The 22,547-nt window shown below is 39.2% G+C and overlaps 1 protein-coding gene across 1 annotated transcript; it reads left to right on the top strand.

Moving 5' to 3' along the window:
• xpo6 (exportin 6) lies at window positions 1–21,569 on the top strand. The gene is made up of 24 exons (XM_030735174.1): window positions 1–774; window positions 1,526–1,616; window positions 2,800–2,912; window positions 6,229–6,426; window positions 8,125–8,284; window positions 8,634–8,711; window positions 8,817–9,348; window positions 10,522–10,648; window positions 10,774–10,883; window positions 10,997–11,105; window positions 11,298–11,390; window positions 12,121–12,190; window positions 12,323–12,482; window positions 13,828–13,920; window positions 14,322–14,466; window positions 14,930–15,079; window positions 16,717–16,906; window positions 17,009–17,164; window positions 17,810–17,924; window positions 18,105–18,276; window positions 18,398–18,559; window positions 18,799–18,897; window positions 19,644–19,874; window positions 20,929–21,569. Exons 1-24 carry the CDS (start codon window positions 772–774, stop codon window positions 21,028–21,030), a joined length of 3,459 nt encoding a protein of 1,152 aa, XP_030591034.1. The 5' UTR covers window positions 1–771; the 3' UTR covers window positions 21,031–21,569.
• Window positions 21,570–22,547: the final 978 nt, after the last annotated feature.

Raw genomic sequence — 22,547 nt, 5'->3', positions numbered from 1 at the left:
GAGGAAGTTGCGAGACAGACTCTGAAACCTGCAAACCAGCTTTATTCTTGAGCCGCCCTAAGCATTGGAAAGAGGACTGACAGGAACAGTCGCGGATAGTATTTTATAATTGGTGTTTTTACGGGTTTGTGAATTATAGAATTTAGGTGTTTTTTTTTTTTTTAAAGCCCGCTTTGAATTTTGTAAGAGAAGCTGTCGTGACCGGACACAGAAGCATGTCTGCGGTTGACAGTTAGCTAACGAAAATTATGCCTTCATCCTTCTAGAAAAGCTAACTGGCTAGCTATCCGCCGCAACGTTAGGAACTGGGTAAATTAGCCTTGAAATGCTCGACACAAAACGCTAATTAACACTGCACACTTCCGCGGTGCTGGAGTAAGTGTCGGCTAGATGCTCCGCAAAACTATGTTTCTTTAGTCAACCTAACGGTGGAATTAGCGTTGTACTGCAATGCAGCTAACCTTTAGGGTCGACATAGCTAATTCAGTGTGCGAGCTATATGTCTGGTAATCGGAAGACGCTTTATTCGAGCAAGGTTAAATATATACATATTCAAGACACAGTCAACGACGTCAATCTTTGCTAGCTAGTTTTGTGTCGACCTAAGCAGTCGAGCAGAGCATGATGAGCTCCCTTTGCAGTTACGTTAGCCAGCAATACCTTAGCTAATGTTAGCTGCACGATAGGCTAGCTGAGTTAACTAATGTTGGCTTATTACTGTAAATAATCAGCGACTAAGTCAACTGAAGAAAGAACCAGAACCAGCTAAACATGGTAAGTATGATTTAAAATGTATCATTTATCCGGTTGTTCACGTTTCTTCTTGTCTTCCTGCTGATGGCTAACGGAATGCATAAGCTTTATTCTTTAAAGTATTCATGAATATAAAAATCTGCTTTAAGTAGTTTAGATAAATACACGTACATATACAGTTGGTAGTGTGCGATTGTATGCTCTACGCACATAATATACCTGTTATGTTAGCTAACGGTTCTGAGGCCAGGTATTTCACAGGATGTGACAGCTCTTAAAGCCATTTTACGGCACAGGACGCCCATCTTGCAAAAGTGAATATTTTCTTTGACTAGTGTTGAGTCTCGGAAAGTTGTGGCTTATTTGTGGAATTCAGACTTGCCTGACACCGGGGCTTCCCTTTAAAATCTCAATTTGCTATCTTGCTTTTACTTGAGAGGGCCCAACTTCCTCCATATGAGAAAACCGGGCTCGAGCTGTTCATTTGCCAAACTAAATTATGCTTAAACCTGTGCAGTTGCCTTTTATACCCAAGCGCAATTACCAGACAGTAAATGAATATAATAATTTACTATGGGAACAAAATACTTGGATGGCCAAATGTGAACATGTGTTTAGGGGCTTTTTTTCTGCATTTGAGCATGAATATGTGGTTTTACCACCATTATACACAACAAATAATGAGAAGTCCTTTAAAAACTCAGTGATTTTATGTTATATATGGTGACATGTAGCTCATGTTGCTTGTACTTAACTTTCTATTACCTGTTAGGCTTCAGAGGAGGCATCCCTGCGTGCACTAGAGAGCCTGATGACCGAGTTCTTTCACAGCTGCACAACTAATGAGCGAAAAAGAGAAATAGGTAAGTAAGACCTGAAAAAAAACCTATCAGGACACTTAAGAAGGTATGAGTATGGTGTAGTATTTTCAGGTTCCCATCAGGCTGGTTTGAAATGGAAACAACACAGAACGGTGTAAGAATGCGTAATTGAGGGTTAATGCGCATACCCCATAATCATCCACAGTTTAACTCCAGGTTGGCCAAACCGTTTGTACATGCTTACCCATTTTCCTCATTTCCTCTGTGATTGTTGCTGTTAAATAAATGCAAAATATCTCAAAAAAAGAATACTTAAGTACTTATTAAGTAAAATCTAAGTAAAAGATGGAGTCTGATCGATGCATCGTTTGGCAAATATTGGCCTGTCACAGATGTGTCAGTTTCTTTGTATACGTTACCATGCACTCAGGAGGTGTGTGACTAGTTTAGACATTTCCAATTGGTAGCAGCCCTTGCTAATTGGTACCAGAAATACTAATCTGCTTCACTCGCTGACAGAAATTCAAGTAAACAAGCATAGTTCTGCAGTACTTTGATGTAGAAAACCAAGTAAAAGACAGTTCAGTGCAGGCATGTGGATGTTAACCTGCTGCTGCCAGCGGTGCCACATTGCATGTTTGCATTTTGCTCACAGTGCTTACACTCTTTCAAAATTACCTCAAGCTAGAAATTTTACATTTTTGTTTTCTCTTCAATGTACATAAAAACTGTGAATATGTGAATTTTGCATCCCCTAAAGAAGTCCAGTATCAGTCTGGATGTACTGAAAAAACTTGCCTAACTTTTACCCAATATCAGTTTATACTGACATTAACTTTATAATTTGAATATGTTTTATCAAAGGTGAAAGAAATCTTGTAGCTCTCATTTCCTGGTAAAAAGATAAACAAGTCTTTGTCTTTCAACATAGATGAACAGTAGAGTTTCCTCTGTGACACTCTCTTCCCCTTTGAATCCATAAAAGATGATATATGTATGTCTTAATCAGTTATGATCTATAAAGACAATAATACTGTTAATTGATCATATGATAATCATATTTAAAATGGCCTAAGATAGTTTTGTTTCTATTAAAAGGGTTTTTTTTGCTTTTTTTAAAAAATGCACTTCCTGTGTTGTGACGCACTACTTTCAGTCTGTCTGCTAGCAAAGTACTAGCATTGAACTACTGTTAGAGCTCATGGTTACTTCCTTTTTTCTGCAGAAGAGCTGCTGAATAACTTTGCACAGCAGACTGGAGCGTGGCGCCATTGCTTGTTCTTCCTCTCCAATACTCGGAATGAGTATGTGATGATGTACAGTCTCACGGTATTTGAAGTAAGTCCTGTGGGTGAAAGATGCATGCTCTCAGTTGAAAGTACTGGCAAGAGCCTTCAAATTTTTTTGACATTTTACTTTCAGATACTTTTACATACTTAATATGTGCATGTTGCAGGAAGAGGCATGTATTAAGGAGAATGTGTTTCATTGCATTTTCCTGTGTCCTCATTTTATAAAATCTGCAAGTCAGATTAGTTAAGTGTAACAAATTTTGCACAGGATGAAAGGATAAACATCAAGTGCCCCATAAAACTGACTTTAACCTTTAATGCATGTCTGAGATATGTAAGCCTAAATTTAGGTGCAGCTTTATACACTGCTCAAAAAAATTAAAGGAACATTTTTTAGTATAGCAACAATTCAGTTAAACTTCTAGGATATTGATCTGGTTAGTTAAGTAGCATAGGGGGTTTGTTACTCAGTTTCAGCTGCTTTGGTGTTAATTGAATTAACAATAGGTGCACTAGAGGGGCAACAATGAGACAACCCCCCAAATAGGAATGGTTTCACAGGTGGAGGCCACTGATGAGGAGGCCACTCCTCATCTGGCTATTTTTTTATTTTTTATTTTTTTTCCTCACTAGTTTTACATTTGGCTAGGGACAGTGTCACTCCTGGTAGCATGAGGGTACACCTGGACTCTACAGAGGTTACACAGATAGTTCAACTCCTCCAAGATGGCACATCAATATGTGCCACCACCAGAAGGTTTGCTGTGTCTCTCAGCACAGTCTCAAGAACATGGAGGAGATTGCAGGAGACAGGCAGTTACTTTAGGAGAGCTGGACGGGGGCGTAGAAGGTCCTTAACCCAGCAGCAGGACTGGTATCTGTTGCTTTGTACAAGGTGGAACAGGATGAGCACTGCCAGAGCCCTATAAAAATGACCTCCAGCAGGCCACTGATGTGAATGACTCTAACCAAACCATATGAAACAGACTTAATGAAGGTGGCCTGAGGGCTCAATGTCTTCTAGTGGGCCCTGTGCTCACTACTTGGCACTGTGGCGCCCGATTGACATTTGCCATAGAATACCAGAGTTGTCGGGTCCCCAACTGGCACCTTGTGCTATAGCACAGATGTGAAAGTGTCTGGAGAAGCGTTATGCTGCCTGTAATATCATTCAGCATGACCGGTTTGGAGGTGACCTCCACGTCATCATGCACTTTAGACTGTCCAGGAACTCAGTGATGCCCTGGTCTAGATCTGGGAGGAGATTCCCTAGGACAGCATCCATCAGCTCATTAGGAGCATGCCCCGATGTTGTCAGGCATGCATACAAGCACGTGGGGGCCGTACAAACTAGTGAGTACCATTTTGAGTTACTGCACTGAAATTTTGGCAAAAAGGCCGCTGCATCATTTTTTCACTTTGATTTTTGGAGTTTCTTTTTCTAGGTTGATAATTTTCTTTTCCACCCAACATTGTGGATTCATTTCATTCCTAACACATGATCCAGTCCATATCAGCATGATTTGGTTTTTTGTCCCCCCCCCCCCCCCCCCCCCCCCCCCAAAAAAAAAAAAATTGAGATCAAATATGATTTCAAGGTGTTTCTTTGATTTATTTTTTTGAACAGTGTATTTATGCGTCTAGAAAGTTTTAAGGCCCTTTTTTGTTTTCCGCATTATGTCATGTTTCAGACTCAAATGGTTGACATTGTACATTGTTTATTTAATATAAAACTTGAAATATCCCATCTATGTAAGTATTCCCTTTCTTGGAAAATGACTCCCTACTTCTATCAGTGGTCTGTGAGATGGTTGTACAGCTTGATTGGGATCCACTTGTGCCTTATTTGGACATAATTTAGAAACGCACACATCAGTCTTTAAAATTGTCTCTGTATCCATGGTATATTAAGTTAAAACCAAAAGTTAAAACCAAACCACGAGATTGAGAGAATTTACTGCAAGACGTTATTCAAGTCAGTAAGCTGGAGAGGGTTGCACATAAAGCTCTGCAGTATTAAAAAGAGCTTAGTTTTATTCAGGACCCAAGAGCACTCAAACCTCTATAATTCTCAAGTGGAAAATGTTAGGAACTAGAAACACTCTTCCATATATCGATGACAAGCTAAATTGGGGGGAAAGGCATTCACAGCCAAAGGATCCTCATCAGATGGGTAACCTAGAACCCAGCTGACAATATGAAGGAGATCTGTGGAGATGACCCATTGCACCCTTCAGAAAGAGCTCTCAGAGCAGCACTTTTATCTATCACTTAATGCTAGTGGCCAGAGGAAAGCCATTCCTCACTAAAAGGCTGAGGATTTGCCCAAAGACACCTGAACAACTCGGAGCAAGAGCAGCAATATCCTCTTGTCTGATGAAACATTAATTTTCTTAATCACCTGTTTAACTTAGGGCTACAGGGGTAGAACCTATCCTAGCTGTCATAAGGCAAGAGGCAGGCTACTCCCTGGACAGGTAGTTTGTGCTAGAATTCCCAACACTATGTGTGGAGGGAACCAAAGACAAGCATCTATTGCACATCACCTCATTTATACAAAGCTGTGGTGAAACATGATGGTAGCAGTGTCAGTTTAGACAGTTGCATACTAAAAATTAAAGAGCAGTCTTGTTCAGTGAAAACCTTTTCCACATTACAGATGTCAGTCTGGCAGTCCAAGCTTGCAGGATTTTCCCCAACAGTATTTGAGGATGCTATAGCTGCCGAAAGCGCTTTAACCAAGTGAAGGGCCTGAATATTTTTGTAAACAGGATATTTCATTGGGCAGCACGGTGGCGTGGTGGTTAGCACTGCCGCCTCACAGCTAGAAGGATATCTAGAAGGTCTGGGTTCTAATCCACCTTGACCCGGGCTTTTCTGTGTGGATTTGCATGTTCTTTGCTTGGGTTTCTTCTGGGTGCTCCAGTTTCCTCCCACAGTCCAGAGACATGCAGTTACTGGGGTTAGGTTAATTGGTAACTCTTAAATTACCCAAAGGTATGAATGTGAGTGTGAATGGTTGTCTGTCTCTCTGTGTTAGCCCTGCGACAGGCTGGTGACCTGCACAGGGTGTACCCCGCCTCTCGCCCCATGACAGCTGGGATAGGCTCCAGCCGCCCCGCAACCCTGAACAGGATAAGCAGGAGAGAATTGATAGATATTTCATTGTTATAGTTTTAATAAATTGGCAAATATTTTTGCTTTGTTGTGGTGGTGTTATGTGAACAGATTGGAGGGAGTTCCCTTTTAAGATGACATGACTAAGACATGATCCACTGTGGAAGTGCACTGCATGTGTTTTGTATAAATGTGTTGTTCTCATTCATACACATTTTACAGCTGATTGTTCATTTTATTTTCAGAACCTGGTGAACAAGATGTGGATTGGACTTGCTTCACAAGACAAAATGGAGATTCGCAGCTGTCTTCCCAAGCTCCTCCTTGCTCAGCACAAATCTGTGCCCTATTTCATCCGTAACAAGCTTTGCAAAGTCATCGTGGACATTGGTCGCCAGGATTGGCCGATGTTCTACCATGATTTCTTTACAAACACCCTTCAGGTAAGCCCACGGAAGGTGTTGTTTAGGGCTGCAACGATTCATCGACATAAGCGATGACTTCGACTACAAAAATTAGTCATAGTGGAATTTGAAAGTCAAAGTGTCATATATACCCATCCATTCATTTTCTTCCACTTATGTGATTTTGTAACTGCAATACACTACAGGAAGATATGGGGGCATTATTACCTCCCTTGTCTGCCAACGATGCCAACATAACGATGGTGGAACAGAGGAGGGTGTAGAAAATGAAAGAAAATGGGGACAGACTGTCGAAGTTTTGGAAGCATTTGACAGAAAACAAAAATACTTGAATGCAGACTGTGCAAAGCAGAGCTTTCCTTCCACGGTAGCATCATTGCAATGCGTGAGCGTTTAAAATGCTGGAGCCCTGGAGCTGTGATGTCAGCTCTGGATACGTTTCAGAGTTAGTGCGTCGTGTTGATACCCTGTTAATGTTTGTACAGTAATGTTTCTGTTAGTTTACCTGTTGGAAACAAAGTCTCATGGATGATATTTGCTTCTTTTTTTTTCTCGCATTAATATTAGCATTCAATCTGAATAGTGATTGAATGCTAATATCATCAATATTCAAAGTTTACAGATGAATTGAATCATCTGTAAACTTTTCAGTTGTTCTGGACAGAAAAATCTTTTTGATTTAATTTGAAGCCTTATTTGAACTTTTGGACAGAGGCCATTTTTATTTATTTGCGCATTATATTATCATTTAAAAATAAAAATTGCATTCACTTTAATATGAATTCTTTATTTGATATTTATTGTGGTGGTCACATTAATGTTAAAAATACATTTGATTAGTTTCAGTCTCATATCTTTATGGGCCATTATTTTAATTGTGAGAAGAGACAACAAGGTGATATTAACAGGTGGGCAGGCTTGAACAGGTGAGGTAAGATTGAAATAATCATTGACTAATTGACTAATCAATAAAAGAATTTACAGATTATTTGACTACCAAAATAATCTTTAGTTGCAGGCCTAGTGTTGTTTAGTGTAACTGGGTGTGTATTGGTGTTTTAAGTATTGAGATGAAGTGAAGACAGAAGTTGCGTTACAAAATTAGAGCTTCTGTTGTATGGAACATAGTAATTTGAAGTAGTCCAAAAATATCTCTTCAATATCTGTCAAATTAATTCCAATTGTCTTTGAGGTTGTCTTTGTTTTTGATGTAATTTTTTTTCTTTTTTGTTTTGAAACTGTGTACAGTACTGTAGTTATGGTAGGTTTTTGCACAAAGATGTTTTGAGGAAGTGGCTTATTCTTAAATGGAGAAGTTAAATTATAAGCCATGAGAAATTCTTTTATTTTTTTTTTAATCTCACAAGATATCTGAAATAAACCCGACTGTTTTCTACATATATTGTTCATCCAAAGTGGTGAACTACATGAACTAGATCTTGAAATTGATATCTTGTCTAGTGGTGTGTTTTGCAAACCAAAGCTTATGTGTAATGAATTTGCTCTGTAAAGGATAATTATATTTCATAAAGGAAGTAGGCAAGAGTGCATTAAACTAAAAAACAGTTAATAAACATCAACTGTCAGCCAACCTTTTATGAAATTTCTATCAGGGGTGTTTTAACTGAATAGCCTGGAAAGCATTTTTGAAGAACTTGTTGGTCATTCATAAAATGAAGTAAACTTTCTGAGCTGTTGTCAATCTTTGGTTTACAGTTGATCCAGTCCCCAGCTCTGGCTCCACTGGGGTTGGTGATGTTAAAAACCACGTCAGAGGAGCTTGCGTGTCCTCGGGAAGACCTGAGTGTCTCCAGGAAAGAGGAGCTCCGCAAACTGCTGCTGGAGCAGGTACCAACGGTGCTTGGACTGTTGACTGGTGAGAACAACCTTTAACTTTATCTCTTTGTGATACTTCATAATTTAAGTCTCTTTCTTCCCCTCTGCAAACAGTGAAGATGCAAATTTTATTTATTTTTTCGCTAGTATGCTAGCTTACAGTTTAACTGCATATTTCTTTACTGAAAAAAAGTGTTGTGCAATCTTTATATGTCACATTGCAAAGGATGTGCAGGACAGTCTTAAATGCAAGTCCACTTTTCAAAGTAAAGCAGCTATACGTTATGTTTGCTAACTTTATTGAAGATAAAATCTGATAAATCAGACAAAAAGTCTGGTGAAAACCTTTTAGTATCTGTGAGCAACTGGGTATTTGTACTTGTTTTCAGGAATCCTGGAGACATACTGGGACAAGCACAGTGTCATAGCTTCTACTCCACCTCCCTCACCCACCTCAGGGGAAAGCAGTGAGTGAATTGTCTCTTACATTGTTAAAATGGCAGACTTAAAATTGTGAAAGAGAAGTTTGTTTCTTGTGTATGAACCATACTCTTTTGTGTTTCTTAAATCAGTGGAATTGCTGGGCAGCTTGTTTCAGGGAAGCCAGTACTCAAAGCTGCTTTGTCAGCCCATGGCAGCATTGGACAATGAGAGTCATCAGCTCTGTTGCCTTGTTCTGGAGTGCTTGGCTCACCTGTTCAGTTGGATCCCTCTGTCCACAAGTATTACACCCACACTGCTGGCATCCATATTCCATTTTGCACGATTTGGCTGTGATCTTCGGCCAAAAGCCAAGACGGACTCCTTCATCTCTTCAAATTCCTCCTCTTCAAATGGACAGCATAATCCTGGAACAGTGCCACCAACATCAAATGGAGGAGAGCTAAATGGACAGCAAAGCGAGGGTAACAAGGTGGACCGTGCACGGCTTGGTGTGCTTGCCATGACCTGTGTCAATGAACTGGTGTCAAAGAACTGTGTGCCAATGGATTTTGAGGAGTACCTGCTGCGAATGTTCCAGCAGACGTTCTTTCTCCTGCAAAGGCTGACGCGAGAAAATAATGCCCATACGGTCAAGGGCCGCTTACAGGAACTTGATGAGAGGTATGGCTGGGTGCTTAATTTGATGGGAGCATTGGTGCACTAGTAAACTCACTCAATACAGCCATGTACCTTAGCTCTGTTACATGTTTTAAGGTATTCTCTCTGCTTATAATGTAAAATGCCAATGACAATTGGTGTCTTGGTCTTTAAAGATGGGAATCACCAGACACCCCACAATTCGATATCATTGCAATACTTCACTCATGAAACAATATTGTGATTTTGAACATTTGAACATGTTGCAATTTATCTCCAACTGCAAATTATGTCTTCAAAGTTAAAACTTTGTCAGTATCTGTTTTATTCAATAAGATAAAGTTATCTCAGTTCAGTTATTTTTTTTTTTCTGCCATAAATTTTGCCATGATAGTCAGTCATATATTAGTCTGTGATTGAATGGAGTCAAGTTGGCAATTACATGCAATCTGTTTCTGATAATACAGTAATTAACTGTGATAAATCCTTGAAAATCACATATCTGTTACTGTCTGCATAGCCAGAAATTCACATTTAACTATTGTCTTTGCAACTTTCCTGTTCTAAAGCACTATAACCAGAATATAACCAGCCAGTTCAATCAAGTCCCCATCAAGTTGTGGTCATTGACAAAGGCTCATTCAGACTGATGGCAGGACGTTGGCAAGTTGCCTGATCAAAAGTAGTTGGGAGTGTGCAACACCCTCAAACTCTGGGCAGCCATTTAGTCACCACAAGTTGCAATCAGTCGCAGAATGAGGAAAAAATTCAATCCAATCACCAGGCAGCCACTTTTTTTTTTTTTTTTTTTCTCCCTCCCTCTTCGACTTCCCCCACCCCATTGGTCTTTGCTAAGAACATTTCCTTGTGTATTTTATTTATTTATTTATTTTTTAACTTTTGTTGAGTTTACAGGGTGATAAACTATATATTTCATTTTGAAGGTTGCACCAGATGCAGCAAACTTTTTTCATATTTCTGTTTCATATATTTCATGAAGCTTTCTTTGAACACCTCACCTGTGAAATGTGATCATACCAAGTTGGCATTTTCAGGAGTGGTCACACACATAAGCCACATTATGGTCTGATTATATAATGCTGCATTTAATCTGATAAGTAATTATATTGTTGACTATTATAGGCCATCTAAAGTATGTAATGACTTTGGTTTAATTATTTCTTTCTCATCTTGCAGTTACCTGGAAAAGTTCACAGACTTCCTGCGGCTATTTGTCAGTGTTCACTTGAGGCGAATTGAGTCAAGTCCTCAGTTTCCTATTGTAGAGTTTCTTGCCCTGCTTTTCAAGTACACCTTCAACCAGGTAATGATTACCTTTTTTAAACGGTCTTGTTCATGCAATACATGAAATGTGCACATTTCCACAGATGTGATGCAAACTTCCTTCTCACTGATCCTTTTTTTTTTTTTTTTTTTTTTTTTTTAAAGCCTACCCATGAAGGCTATTTTGCCTGTTTGGAGATTTGGAGTGTATTTTTGGATTTTCTGACAACCAAAATCAAAAGCAGATTAGCAGACAGGGAAAGTGTCCTGAACAGGTAAGTTGACCGTAAACAGAAGACAAATTTAATGAAGCCCTCAGGGAGCTAAAATCGTTGACTCTTGAGTGTAAAATTGCTGTTGTGAACCACGTGTGTGTGCACTCGTGCAGGTACAAAGATGCTTTAGTTCTTCTGTTGAGGGAAGTTTTGAATCGCATACAGTTCAGATACAACCAAGCCCAGTTAGAAGAGCTGGACGACGAGACTCTGGATGATGATGTAAGAGAATTTAACAAACTATATTTCACAACACATTACGAATAATATCTGCATCTTTTCATGCAATATATTCTGAACATCTCTTGTAGCCACACAAAGCATTAAAGTTTAGAATATTATAAGCATAAGTAAATGCTAAAATATAGCTTTATTTTCAAAGTCTGAATGTTCTACTTCATTTGGTAACTATAGCAACAGACTGAGTGGCAAAGGTACCTGCGTCAGAGTCTGGAGGTGGTTGCCAAGGTGATGGAGCTGCTCCCATCCCATGCGTTCTCTACTTTGGTAAGAGGTCACTGCTGGTCTCTTTGTTATTTTGTAAGAAAGTTTAAAGGCATTTCAAGTGAACTAGATCAGAGTTTTATCATTTTTTTAAAATTTTGAGCAAAAATCCATTGTATTTGATACATGGCTGCAAGAATGCATATGACATCATAATAAAGCATTTATCTGCCCAGTGTAGCGTCCCAAAACAGTGAAACTACTTGTCACTGATGGGAGGAAGTGTCTTCTGTTAAACCAAATACATCGATAACATTTAAAATTCTTTTATAAATGTAATAAAAGATTAAAATGACATTTAAATGCACACTAAGGTGTTTTTTTTTTTGGGGGGGGGGGGGGGGGGGGGGGGGGGGGGCGTGCAAAAATGGTATGTTATCTTTTTTTAATCAACTGGAAGTGTTATTTTAAACAAAGATCTGTTTTTTTAGTTTTTGTTTTTTTAGCTATAGAGCATGTATTTATATTTGTTATTCATAGTTTTCGTTTCAGCAGTGTTTGGTATAATGGTATATCTAGCGAATGCTTTATTATACTTGTGTATTATATCTGTATTTATAACTCAGTCTGTAAAACTGATTTTACTTTCAGTTTGAACTTGGTTCCTTAGAATATGTCTCTCAGTAAACTGCTTAAATTGCTCTTGGGTTCTGATGTCTAATAAGGTTTTCTTATTACATGTTGGGAAAGGTTAGGTGATATCCCTTTTCACTCTCCTCTCTTCTCTTTAAAGTTTCCAGTTCTCCAAGAGAATTTGGATGTATACCTCGGTTTGCAGCAGTTTATTATGACCACTGGCACAAGTAAGCACAATTTATTGGGAAAAAAAGGGGGGTGGGGGGGTGCCACATTTCCAAATGACATCAATTTATACATTAAATTGTTAGTGATGTGTAACATTTGTTTGTGTCTTTTTTTGTTTGTTTGTTTCACAGGTCGACGGCTAAATATCACTGCTGAGAACGACTGTCGCCGACTTCACTGTTCTCTCAGGGATCTCAGCTCCCTACTTCAGGCTGTTGGACGCTTGGCTGAGTATTTCATCGGGGAGGTTTTTGCTGCCCGTTTCACTGATGCCCTGGCTGTGGTAGAGAGGTAAGTGTTCTGCTACCCTTCTAAAACCTAGCGAGGGATTGTTGCGCTAAAATCAGAGGGATATACTATCAGTGTTCAACACAGCCAAACTTTCTTTTTTTTTTTTTTTTTTTTTTTTTTTTTGCTTTTGCTGGCTTGATAAAACCTAAAACCCCAGTTGGAGGTAACGGGTATCATGAAAATTATCAACTTTCTCTGTTAAGGCTTTCTGGTTTAGGGGCTGTGCACGCACACATTAAAAATAGGAATTTTACACATCATATAACTCTTCTGCAAAAGTTATAACTGAGTGCTGCTTACTGCAATCAGAGACATCAGATGATGATAGTGATTAGAAATGTATGAAGAGCATAAACGATATAACAGTATAAGACAAGAGAATGCTGCAGAAAATCATTAATCTGGTGACTTGGCACACAGAGCTTTAAAGTAAACATCTGAATTTAAGTTAATTATTATACCGCTAAGTGCACACTCAGTACTCCTCTTTATTTCTAATGTGGAGGCTGCTTTAATATGCATCCATTTAAATATTAAAACTTACTGTACCATAGGCCAATAAAAGGAGACTCTCTTTAGTTTAATTCAAAAAGAAACATTTTTTGACTGGACAGGTATTCTTGATGTGTGTTCTGTGTTCTAGTAGCTGAAATTCCAGGAGTGTAAAAAAGACTTGGCAGTAGATTAGAATCAAATATAAAACATTTATACATTTTCCACAGCACTAAATTAATACATGCTCATTTCAATTCAATTCAGTTTTATTTATATAGCGCCAAATCACAACAAACAGTCGCCTCAAGGCTCTTTGTATTGTGGGTAAAGACCCTACAATAATACAGAGAAAACCCAACGGTCAAAACGACCCCCTATGAGCAAGCACTTGGTGACAGTTTCTGTGACAATGTGAAGCACAGCTTGTTTTTCATTCAGCGGTTTTAGTTTGGTACAATTTAACAGTTTGTACACATGAAGTGTATTATTTACATATAACCGACCCCCAACCAGGTTATGTGTTCAGCATAAGTTACACACCTAAGCAAACAAATGAAAAAAGAGCCACTTTTATGACACAGAACGGATTTTTAAGCTCGACATAGCTCTCTAACCATGAATCTTGCTTCGTAGTACACCACTCTGAAGGCTATATTTGTATTTAAAAATGAACATTGTTGTTGCAAATTTTGTCAATATTACAAAATCTCAAGTTGACATTGATTTCTCTTTTTGTGTTTTATTTAAATTACTGTATGGCTTTCTTCATATTGTAATCGATTGTAGTGTTTAATGAAGGGTTAAAATACCAAAAAAATACCATTTTGTCTTTTTTTTTTTTTTTAAAAAGATTGGTTGAGGTGACTTGCTATGGCTCCCAGACCAGCCTCTATGACCTGGAAACCGCTGTGCCTTCTGTGCTCAAACCAGACCTCATTGATGTGTGAGTATCATCTTTAAAAATAACACATTATATATGATCTTCCTGTTAGAAATGAAAGAATTATAAAGTCACAGTGTCATGTAGAAGAGAACAGGGTACTTAGAGTGTGAATAGCTATAGGGTTTGTGTCAAATGTTGTGACACTTCACCGCCCACGCTGTTGGTACGTTGTTGGTGTAGTTGCCTCCCATTTAGAGCAACCTCATGTTTTACATTATGAACTTACAGAATATTGTTACTCTGACTTCTAGAAATCCAATATCTGACATGTAAGAGTCTAAAATATACACTTCACAAGAAACATTTCAAAGTTACACTAACAGCAAATTGGGTAAGCTGTATAAGAAGCATGTTTTAACTGAGTGGGTGTGGGGATGTGTGTTTGGTTTATTTTGTCACAGACATGCACAGGCCCTCGCTGCTTTGCAAGCATATTCCCACTGGCTTGCACAGTTCTACAGTGAAGTCCACAGTCAGAACCAGAGCCAGTTCATCAACCTCATTACATCCGCAGTTGATGCCAGTAGCCCACTCATCACAGCTAAGGTAACTTGCCTGCTATGCCTCATTTTTTTTTCTCAGGCATGTTACAAATCCAGTCTTTATTAATTATCAGTTTCTATTAAGAAAAGCAGTTTAGAAATAATTTGTAGAGAAACTTATATTCAAGTATACTTCAAACGATAAATGAGTCGATTATAAGAAGCTGCATGTCATGCACACAGAAAAGTGGTAAGTTTCAAGTTTCATTGTTGCAACAATGGTTTAAAAATTAAGGAAGACATATGATTCAGAAACTGTTAACTAAAGCTTAAAACATGCAGCACATGTTCACAGTTTATGTATGTTTTCGGCTTTATTTTTAGCTTTATACATGTGATCCATACAGTTTGTCTTGGCTTTGCTTGAGTGTAATTATAATGAGTGTGGTTGTGCATGACAGATTGATTAGCGCTGTTTAATTTTACACTTCAGTTTTGTTTAAACTTTTTTACACTGAAATCTCCAGGTACCTGAAAAGTTGCTGCTGTCAGCGTGCCATCTGATGGTCTCCATAACCTCTACAGTGAGGCCTGTGTTCTTGGTCACCTTGCCAGCTGTTGAGAACATCTTCAACCTGATTACTACAGAAACTCGGACACGCAGACTTCCCCAGGAGGTAAATAGTTTTTTATTTTACATATATCTAATCATTATAGTTTCTATACACTATATTGCCAGAAGTATTCACTCACCTGTCCAAGTCATTGAATTCAGGTGTTTCATACACTTCCATGGCTACAGGTGTATAAAATCAAGCAGCTAGGCATGCAGACTGCTTCTACAAACATTCATGAAAGAATGGGTCGTTCTCAGGAGCTCAGTTAATTTCAGCATGGTACTGTGACAGGATGCCACCTGTGCAACAGGTCCAGTCAGGAAATTTCCTTGCTTCTAAATATTCCACAGTCAACTGTTAGTGGTATTATAACAAAGGGGAAGCAACTGGGAATGACAACAACTGGTACGCCATGTAAAATCACAGAGCGGGGTCAACAGATGCTGAGGCACAGAGTGTGCAGAGGTCACCAACTTTCTGTTGAGTCAATTGCCTTAAGAGTAGTTCAAGAACAGTGCGTAGAGAGCTTCATGGAATGGGTTTCCATGGCCGAGCAGTTGCATCCAAGCCTTACATCACCAAGCACAATGCAAATCTTCGAATCCAGTGGTGTTAAGCACGCCACCACTGAACTCTAGAACAGTGGAGACGTGTTCTCTGAGGAATCACACTTCTCCGTCTGACAATACAATGGACGAGTCTGGGTTTGGCAGTTGCCAGGAGAACGGTACTTGTCTGACTGCATTGTGCCAAGTGTAAAGTTTGATGGAGGTGTGGGGTTGCTTTTCAGGAGCTGGGTTCGGCTCTTTAGTTCCAGTGAAAGGAACTTTTAATGCTTCAGCATACCACGACATTCTGGAAAATTTCATGCTCCCAACTTTGTGGGAACATTTTGGGGATGGCCCCTTCCTGTTCCAACATGACTGTGCACCAGTGCACAAAGCAAGGTCCATAAAGACATGGATGAGTGAGTTTGTTGTGGAAAAACTTGACTGGCCTGCACAGGGTCCTGACCTCAACTCGATGAAACACTTTTGGGATAAATTAGAGCATAAACACCCCTAAACCTTGTGGAAAACCTTCACTGATGAGTTGAAGCTGTTACAGCTGCAAAGGGTGGGTCGACGACATATTAACCCTATGGATTAAGAATGGGATGTTACTCAAGTTCATGTGTGTGTGAAGACAGATGAGTGAATACTTTTGACAATCAAGTTCAAGATTCTTTATTTATCTTCCTTGGGAGAAATTTGACTTGGGGGGGGGGGGGGGGGTATACCACTACACAACTGAGCGTTTGTACCTTATGTTTACAGAGGGGAACCTTTTACCTCCTACCTGAGTTCAACAATACGTTCTCTGTGTGCAAAACATGGGAGCTGTCAGTTAAGATATTATTTGCCTGTAAAATGACTACCTGGTCAAAGAGCTACTGGAGGTTAAAGGGAATGTGACCCATAATCTTCAGTTTTGCCTGCTGTTCTTATTAAATTGTGAATTTGAGTATAGTAGTATGTTTACCTAATATAGGAGTTCAGTGCTTGGAAGTTCTTTGCTGGATGGTTTCTCTCTGCACAGCGTAACAATTGTGAATATGTAGATTTGTTTAAAATAGTGTCAGTAATTGAAATTTTTGATATGTCCATGATAATGAAGTAATTACTCTGTCTGTCTGTCTGTCTGTCTGTCTCATACAGGCTCACATGTTGGTGTGTAGGTCTTTATCCAATACGTTGTTGCTCCCTTGGCCAAATTTACCAGAGAATGAACAGCAGTGGCAAACACGCTCAAGCAGCCATGCCAGCCTGCTGGCTGCGCTCACTCGAGAATATCGCATTTTAAGAGGAACAGTGAACATTACTTCACGGCAGCCTGGCCTAAATGACAGTCAGTGTCCACTTAACTTTCATAACTCCTTATCTGTTTTATTATTGCTACTATGCTGAGTCATTGTTTTGCCTTCCTTTAATTTTGTTTTCTCTTTTGTAGTTAAAGGAGTAGTACAGCAGACTCTGCCTGTGCTCCGAGACATAGTGGACAGCGTCTCCAGCGAATCCACCAAGTCACGTCAGATCTGTTATCAGAGTCTTCAGGAGTCTGTCCAAGTGTCCCTCAGCCTTTTCCCAGTGTTTATTCAGCATCCAGGTCAGTTTGATATCTGCGGTTTGGATCATTCTTAGTCTTAATGCCACAGCACAATTTGAAGCCTTAGAATCTGCTATTCCCTTCCAAAACCCTTAAACACAAACCTAATCAACATATGGTACTACGCTGAAGTATTTCCTTTGTACGTTCAGATTCATTTTTATTGTACTGATTGACATCAATTCTCTGTTAAAATTGTTCCTTTCATTATCTGATAGCCACCACCACCATTTTCCAACTAGTGCTGAGAAATAAAGGGCTGTCCAGATCAAGAAGGGCTCGGGCAAATGAAGAAAAGTGCTTTTATTAAGCCCGTGGCTTTGTTTTTATAGATTTGATTGCCTTTTAAATGTAAATACTGGAATTGAATTAAAAGCTGTTTATTCATTCACTGATACCACTGTCCCAGCACAGCTGCAGTAACTTTATGACCCACTTGGTGGCTACAGCATGGGCTTTGGGAGTCGCCAATCTAGAGTTGAAACTAACTTTTTGAGCACGGTGAAGCTTGATTCACTCTAATCTAAAGTCTAATATTTATTACTGTGAACACTGAAGTTGTTTTCTTTAACTTTTTTACTACCCAGCAAGATAATTTCACATGCAATTTGGCCAATTTTGTTAATTTTCATTTCACTTCTGCAGATGTGACAGATGAGATGTTGGCCTTCTTCTTGACACTGTTCCAGGCATTGCGAGTCCAAATGGGTGTTGCTTTCACAGGACAGATCATCCACACGTTCCTCAGCATGTTCACCAGGTAAAAAAAAACTTGTAGCTTAAAACTATATTTCAAACAATAGCTGCTTTTAGCAGCTGCATTCACAGTAGCATTACATCATATCTTAATAGGTAAAGGTTTAAATAGTATAGGGCAAACACTGAACTTGCTGGTATTGTTTTTAACTCCGAGTAACAATGTTGCTTTCATGTGCTTCAGGGAGCAGCTGGCAGCCAGTATTTTGCAAGAAGGCAGTGCAGGGTGTAGAGTAGTCCAGAAGTTCCTGAAAATCCTGCAGGTTGTGGTGCAAGAGCCCGGTCAAGCTTTTAAGCCCTTTTTACCCAGCATCCTCTCCCTGTGCATGGAGCAGGTCTACCCAGTTGTGGCAGAGGTCAGTTGGTGCTTCATTCTTTTGATTGACTAGCAGCTAAAATGTCACTTCTTTCTTTAGAAATCATACATAATGTACCTTGTTAAAATATGAATGGATTAATTTTTGGTTTGTTTGATAGCGATCTTCTCCAGACATCAAGGCTGAGATGTTTGAGTTGCTATACCAAATACTTCACCAAAACTGGAGGTACTTCTTTAAAACTTCAGTCTTAACAAGTGTCCAAAGAGGAGAGCCAGAAGACACAATGGAAAACGAGGCCCAGTTCACAGCTGCCATGCAGGTGCGTTCATGCATGTAAAAGTATTACCATATGTTTTGGAGGTTCTTTGCGTTTCCAAGTGGTGTAACAGCTATATACAGAACAGACATATACAGACTTTGAAATTGAAATGTATTCTCAAAATCAGCAGTAATTTGACTTTTTTTTTTAAATGTGCTAATTGTAAGTCAACTGATTGTTATCACTGTTGAATTTAACCTCACTAAATTGCCGGACTTGTGCTTAAATCTCTTTACCAGGCTTTTGGACAGTCTTTCCTGCAGCCTGATATCCACATCTTCAAGCAGAATCTGTCCTATCTGGAGTCTCTCAACAGCAAGCACAAGTTATACCACAGAGTGAGTTAAACTCTCCGTCAGCATCTTTGATTATAAGAAGCAGGCTGTCACAGTCTCTGGGGTTCAGTGGTGCACAGATTTCACATTTTGCTATGCATCTACAGGTGCAGCATATCCAGAATTCTTTTAAACTAACTTTTAGAGTCATCTGTGTACGTTGCTCTAAATAAAATATATTGAACTTGATACTAGATAGTATTCATTGTGGCTGGTCAGTTGATCTGTGCAGTGTTAGCAGAAGAGTTGCAGATTCTGCCTGTTGCCAGTCAAAAGATTGTACAGGACTAATAAAATGTGTCTCCTTTTTGAAGTCTGATTTAACATGTAACATGCTGTTCATGTCAAAGGGTGGAACTAGAGCTCGATTATTTCTGGTTTAGATACTTGTTTGTTTTGATCACAGTTTTAGTGAACAGAAGTCTCATACCAAATCAAATGGCCTTCCATTTGGTAACCATACTCAGATCAGTGTGACCCTAATAATCCTTAGGTTTAAAAAAAAATGTATATTTACAGTAAGGTTGTTAAAAAGAAAAAAACTACTACTATTTGTTTTGATTGCCTGTAATTAAAGTAGCAGTGACTGGGCCCCAGGTCAATGTCCATCTCAAAAACCCACCATCAGAAATTCTTGCACAATGTGTCCAAGGAAGCACACACTTCCTTTATCCACAAATGTACACTATATGACACATGCACCAACTTTATTGTCATGCTTTGTGTGTGTGCGTGTGTGTGTTCTTCAGAAGCTTTTCCGGACCTCAATGCTCTTCCACTTCATCAACGTGCTGCTGCAAGTCCTTCTTCACAAAAGTCACGACCTTCTTCAGGAGGAAATCACCCTTGCCATTTACAACATGGCCTCTGTCGACTTCGATGCCTTTTATTCGGCCTTCATGCCAGAGTTCCTCAATAGCTGTCACGGTGTGGACAGCAGCCAACGAGCTGTTCTCGCACGTAATTTTAAGCTTGAGCAGGTAAGTTCAGTGCCAGTAACTATAAAAATGCTATACGTGTTGTTCTGTGGACTTGCAGGTTATTCTCCACTGATAGGTTAATAAGGGTAAATTTGTTATCACACACTGTTATATTGATACACAGTGATCAGCTCCGATCAGCACATTTTCCCATTTCTTTGTATTCTGTTAAACACCTAGACACACACACATACACAGGCATTTTCACTTGTCTGATGGGAACTCTGCTCAAGGCTGTACGTGCGTACATGACATTTTTCTGAGTCCTCTGTTTCTGGTTGTGCAGGGAAACTACACCCCTATTTTTTGTAGAACTACAGGAATTTGTAGCCCTGACATCATTCACGGTGTAGCTCCACCAACCTTTAAGTCTGACAAAATAATCTAGTCTTATCAGTGCAGTGCTTTATATTAATGTTGACATACAGGGTGTAACCAGAACCAGCATTCCACTTCCACTTAGTCTCATTCTGCAGAAATTAGAGAGTAAGCAGGAAAGCCAGTTCTGCCTATGCTAGCATCCAGGTAATGTCTGCTGATTGGTCGATTTAAAAGATTTGCACCAGGACATACTCAGTTGATGGCACCCATTTCCAAACAATAGTTAATAACTACTGAATTTGGAAAACTAATGATCTTTAGGTGTGTAGATGAGAAGCCACTGGTTGTGGTGGTCAGTGGTAGCTGCTGTCAGGAAAATTTTCGGCTGCTTCACATTTCATGCTTGAAATCAATATAATGCACACTGTGAACTGGTTTGTAGTACTGTGTTGTCCACAAGACTTGGAGAAAGGTATTTTAATACATTCAAAGGTCAAAAATCTAAAATACTGAAAATATAATAAAAATTGGTTTAAAAATGAATAAACAAAAATTCACTAGTGCCGCATGTGAAACCAGAAGGTTTAGAGAGTGGGAGTTCTTGAAGTTTTTTGTTTTATTATATTGTAGCTTCACCAGTGTATCACTCATTGCTGTATCCATTTAGGGGAGATGTGTTTTTGTGCATTTCTTTCATAAATTAAAATTAGTGTTTATTTCTTCTTCTCTTAAGGACCTGCCTTCATTCACTCAAAGCGTGCAGCGGCTGGTGAACGATCTTCGCTACTACAGACTGTGTAATAGCAGTTTGCCCACTGGCACCATCAAGCTATAGCACGATGACTGTTTTGAACCACTCCACGAACCGACTATGATTTCAAGGACTGCCTGTGCTGACCACTTTTCCCGACACTCCTCCAGTTCGGCTTTGCTCCACCTTTTCAGAGTAACAGGACGGAGCAACACATGTTCGGTTATGGAGGTCGAGGATGCTGCTGATGTTTTTATTTGATTTCTACTGTAGTAGGTTGGCACATTTATTATTTTTAAGGCAGTCCCCTCCTTGTGAATTGCCAATGACAGTTTGGTAAGAAATGTAAACCTGGTCTGCAATTGGCTTTTGCCCAGACCGGGAGCAGTCTGAGCCAGACCTTCTTTCCCACGCCTCTACAACAAAGCTGGGCAGGGACAGAGCACTTTCAACTCATTTTGAGTTTTTTGTTTTGTTTTTTTTAATGTCTGCTTTTATTCATTTTGCCTTTTTCATCTCCAAAGGAGACAGACTCTGAACTTAAGACCTTTCATATCATTCCATTCTGAAAAGAAAAAAAAAAAAAGAATCTGCTTGAATAATAAAGTGCTTTTTTAATAAAACCTTCAACTGGTCTGTGTGCCCTCTGCTGGTTGTGTTACAGTATTAATGAGAATTGTGGCATAGACATATTTTCCTCCACTTCATTTACATTTTTCAGTGATGCATTAAAAAAAAAAAAAATTCTTTGAACTTAAAATCATCTGCTTCAAGTATAGAGTAACTTTTAGCCTGTAGTTTTTGTGCATTTTGTAAAAAATGCACAAAAACTATAGTTGGTAGGCTAAAAGATCACAAAAGGCAACACATCAGGCCACAAACTAAAGAAACAGCTGAGAAACAAAGGCATGGACCTGTATGAGCCTGGAAAGTGTTACAGAGCCATTTCTAAGGCTTTGGGACTCCAGTGAACCACAGTGAGAGCCATTATCCACAAATGGAGAAAACTTGGAACAGTGGTGAACCTTCCCAGGAGTGACTGGCACCATCAAAATTACTCCAAGAGCTCACTGACAACTTATCCAGGAGGTCACAAAAGAACCCAGAACAACATCTAAAGAACTGCAGTCCTCACTTGCCTCGGTTAAGGTCAGAGTTCATGATTCAACAATAAGAGAGAGACTGGGCAAAAATGGCATCCATGGGAGAGTTCCAAGGAGAAAATCACTGCTGACCAAAAAGAACACAAAAACTCCTCGAACATTTGTCAAAAACATCTTGATGATCGCCAAGACCTTTGGGAAAATATTCTGTGCACTGATGAGACAAAAGTTGAACTTGTTGGAAGTTCTGAGTTCTAGTGTAAACCTAACACATTTCATTAAAAAAAAAAAATCATACCAACAACATCAAACATAGTGGTGGTAGTGTGATGGTCTTGGCTGCTTAACAAAGTGAAGTTCCTGTTAAGTCAAAATGTCACTTGAATATTTTACCACCCAACGTTTAAATTGCCAGTTCTGGAAAGCACCAGATTTAACTAAAGAAAATTAGAGGTGGTTTTGCAAACAGGATTTGTGGAGGCTGAATGATTAACAGGC

The sequence above is a fragment of the Archocentrus centrarchus genome, chromosome 8 (genome assembly GCF_007364275.1).
Source record: "Archocentrus centrarchus isolate MPI-CPG fArcCen1 chromosome 8, fArcCen1, whole genome shotgun sequence".
NCBI lineage: Eukaryota > Metazoa > Chordata > Actinopteri > Cichliformes > Cichlidae > Archocentrus > Archocentrus centrarchus.
Note: the sequence above shows the minus strand (reverse complement) of the source record. Positions and strands in the feature narration are given on the sequence as shown.

Bases quoted from the DNA above. Each gene is read 5' to 3' on its own strand.
- xpo6 (XM_030735174.1), top strand. The intron at 14,467-14,929 runs GTAACTTGCCTG...TGAAATCTCCAG, and splicing joins GCCCACTCATCACAGCTAAG to GTACCTGAAAAGTTGCTGCT. The intron at 18,560-18,798 runs GTGCGTTCATGC...TCTCTTTACCAG, and splicing joins AGTTCACAGCTGCCATGCAG to GCTTTTGGACAGTCTTTCCT.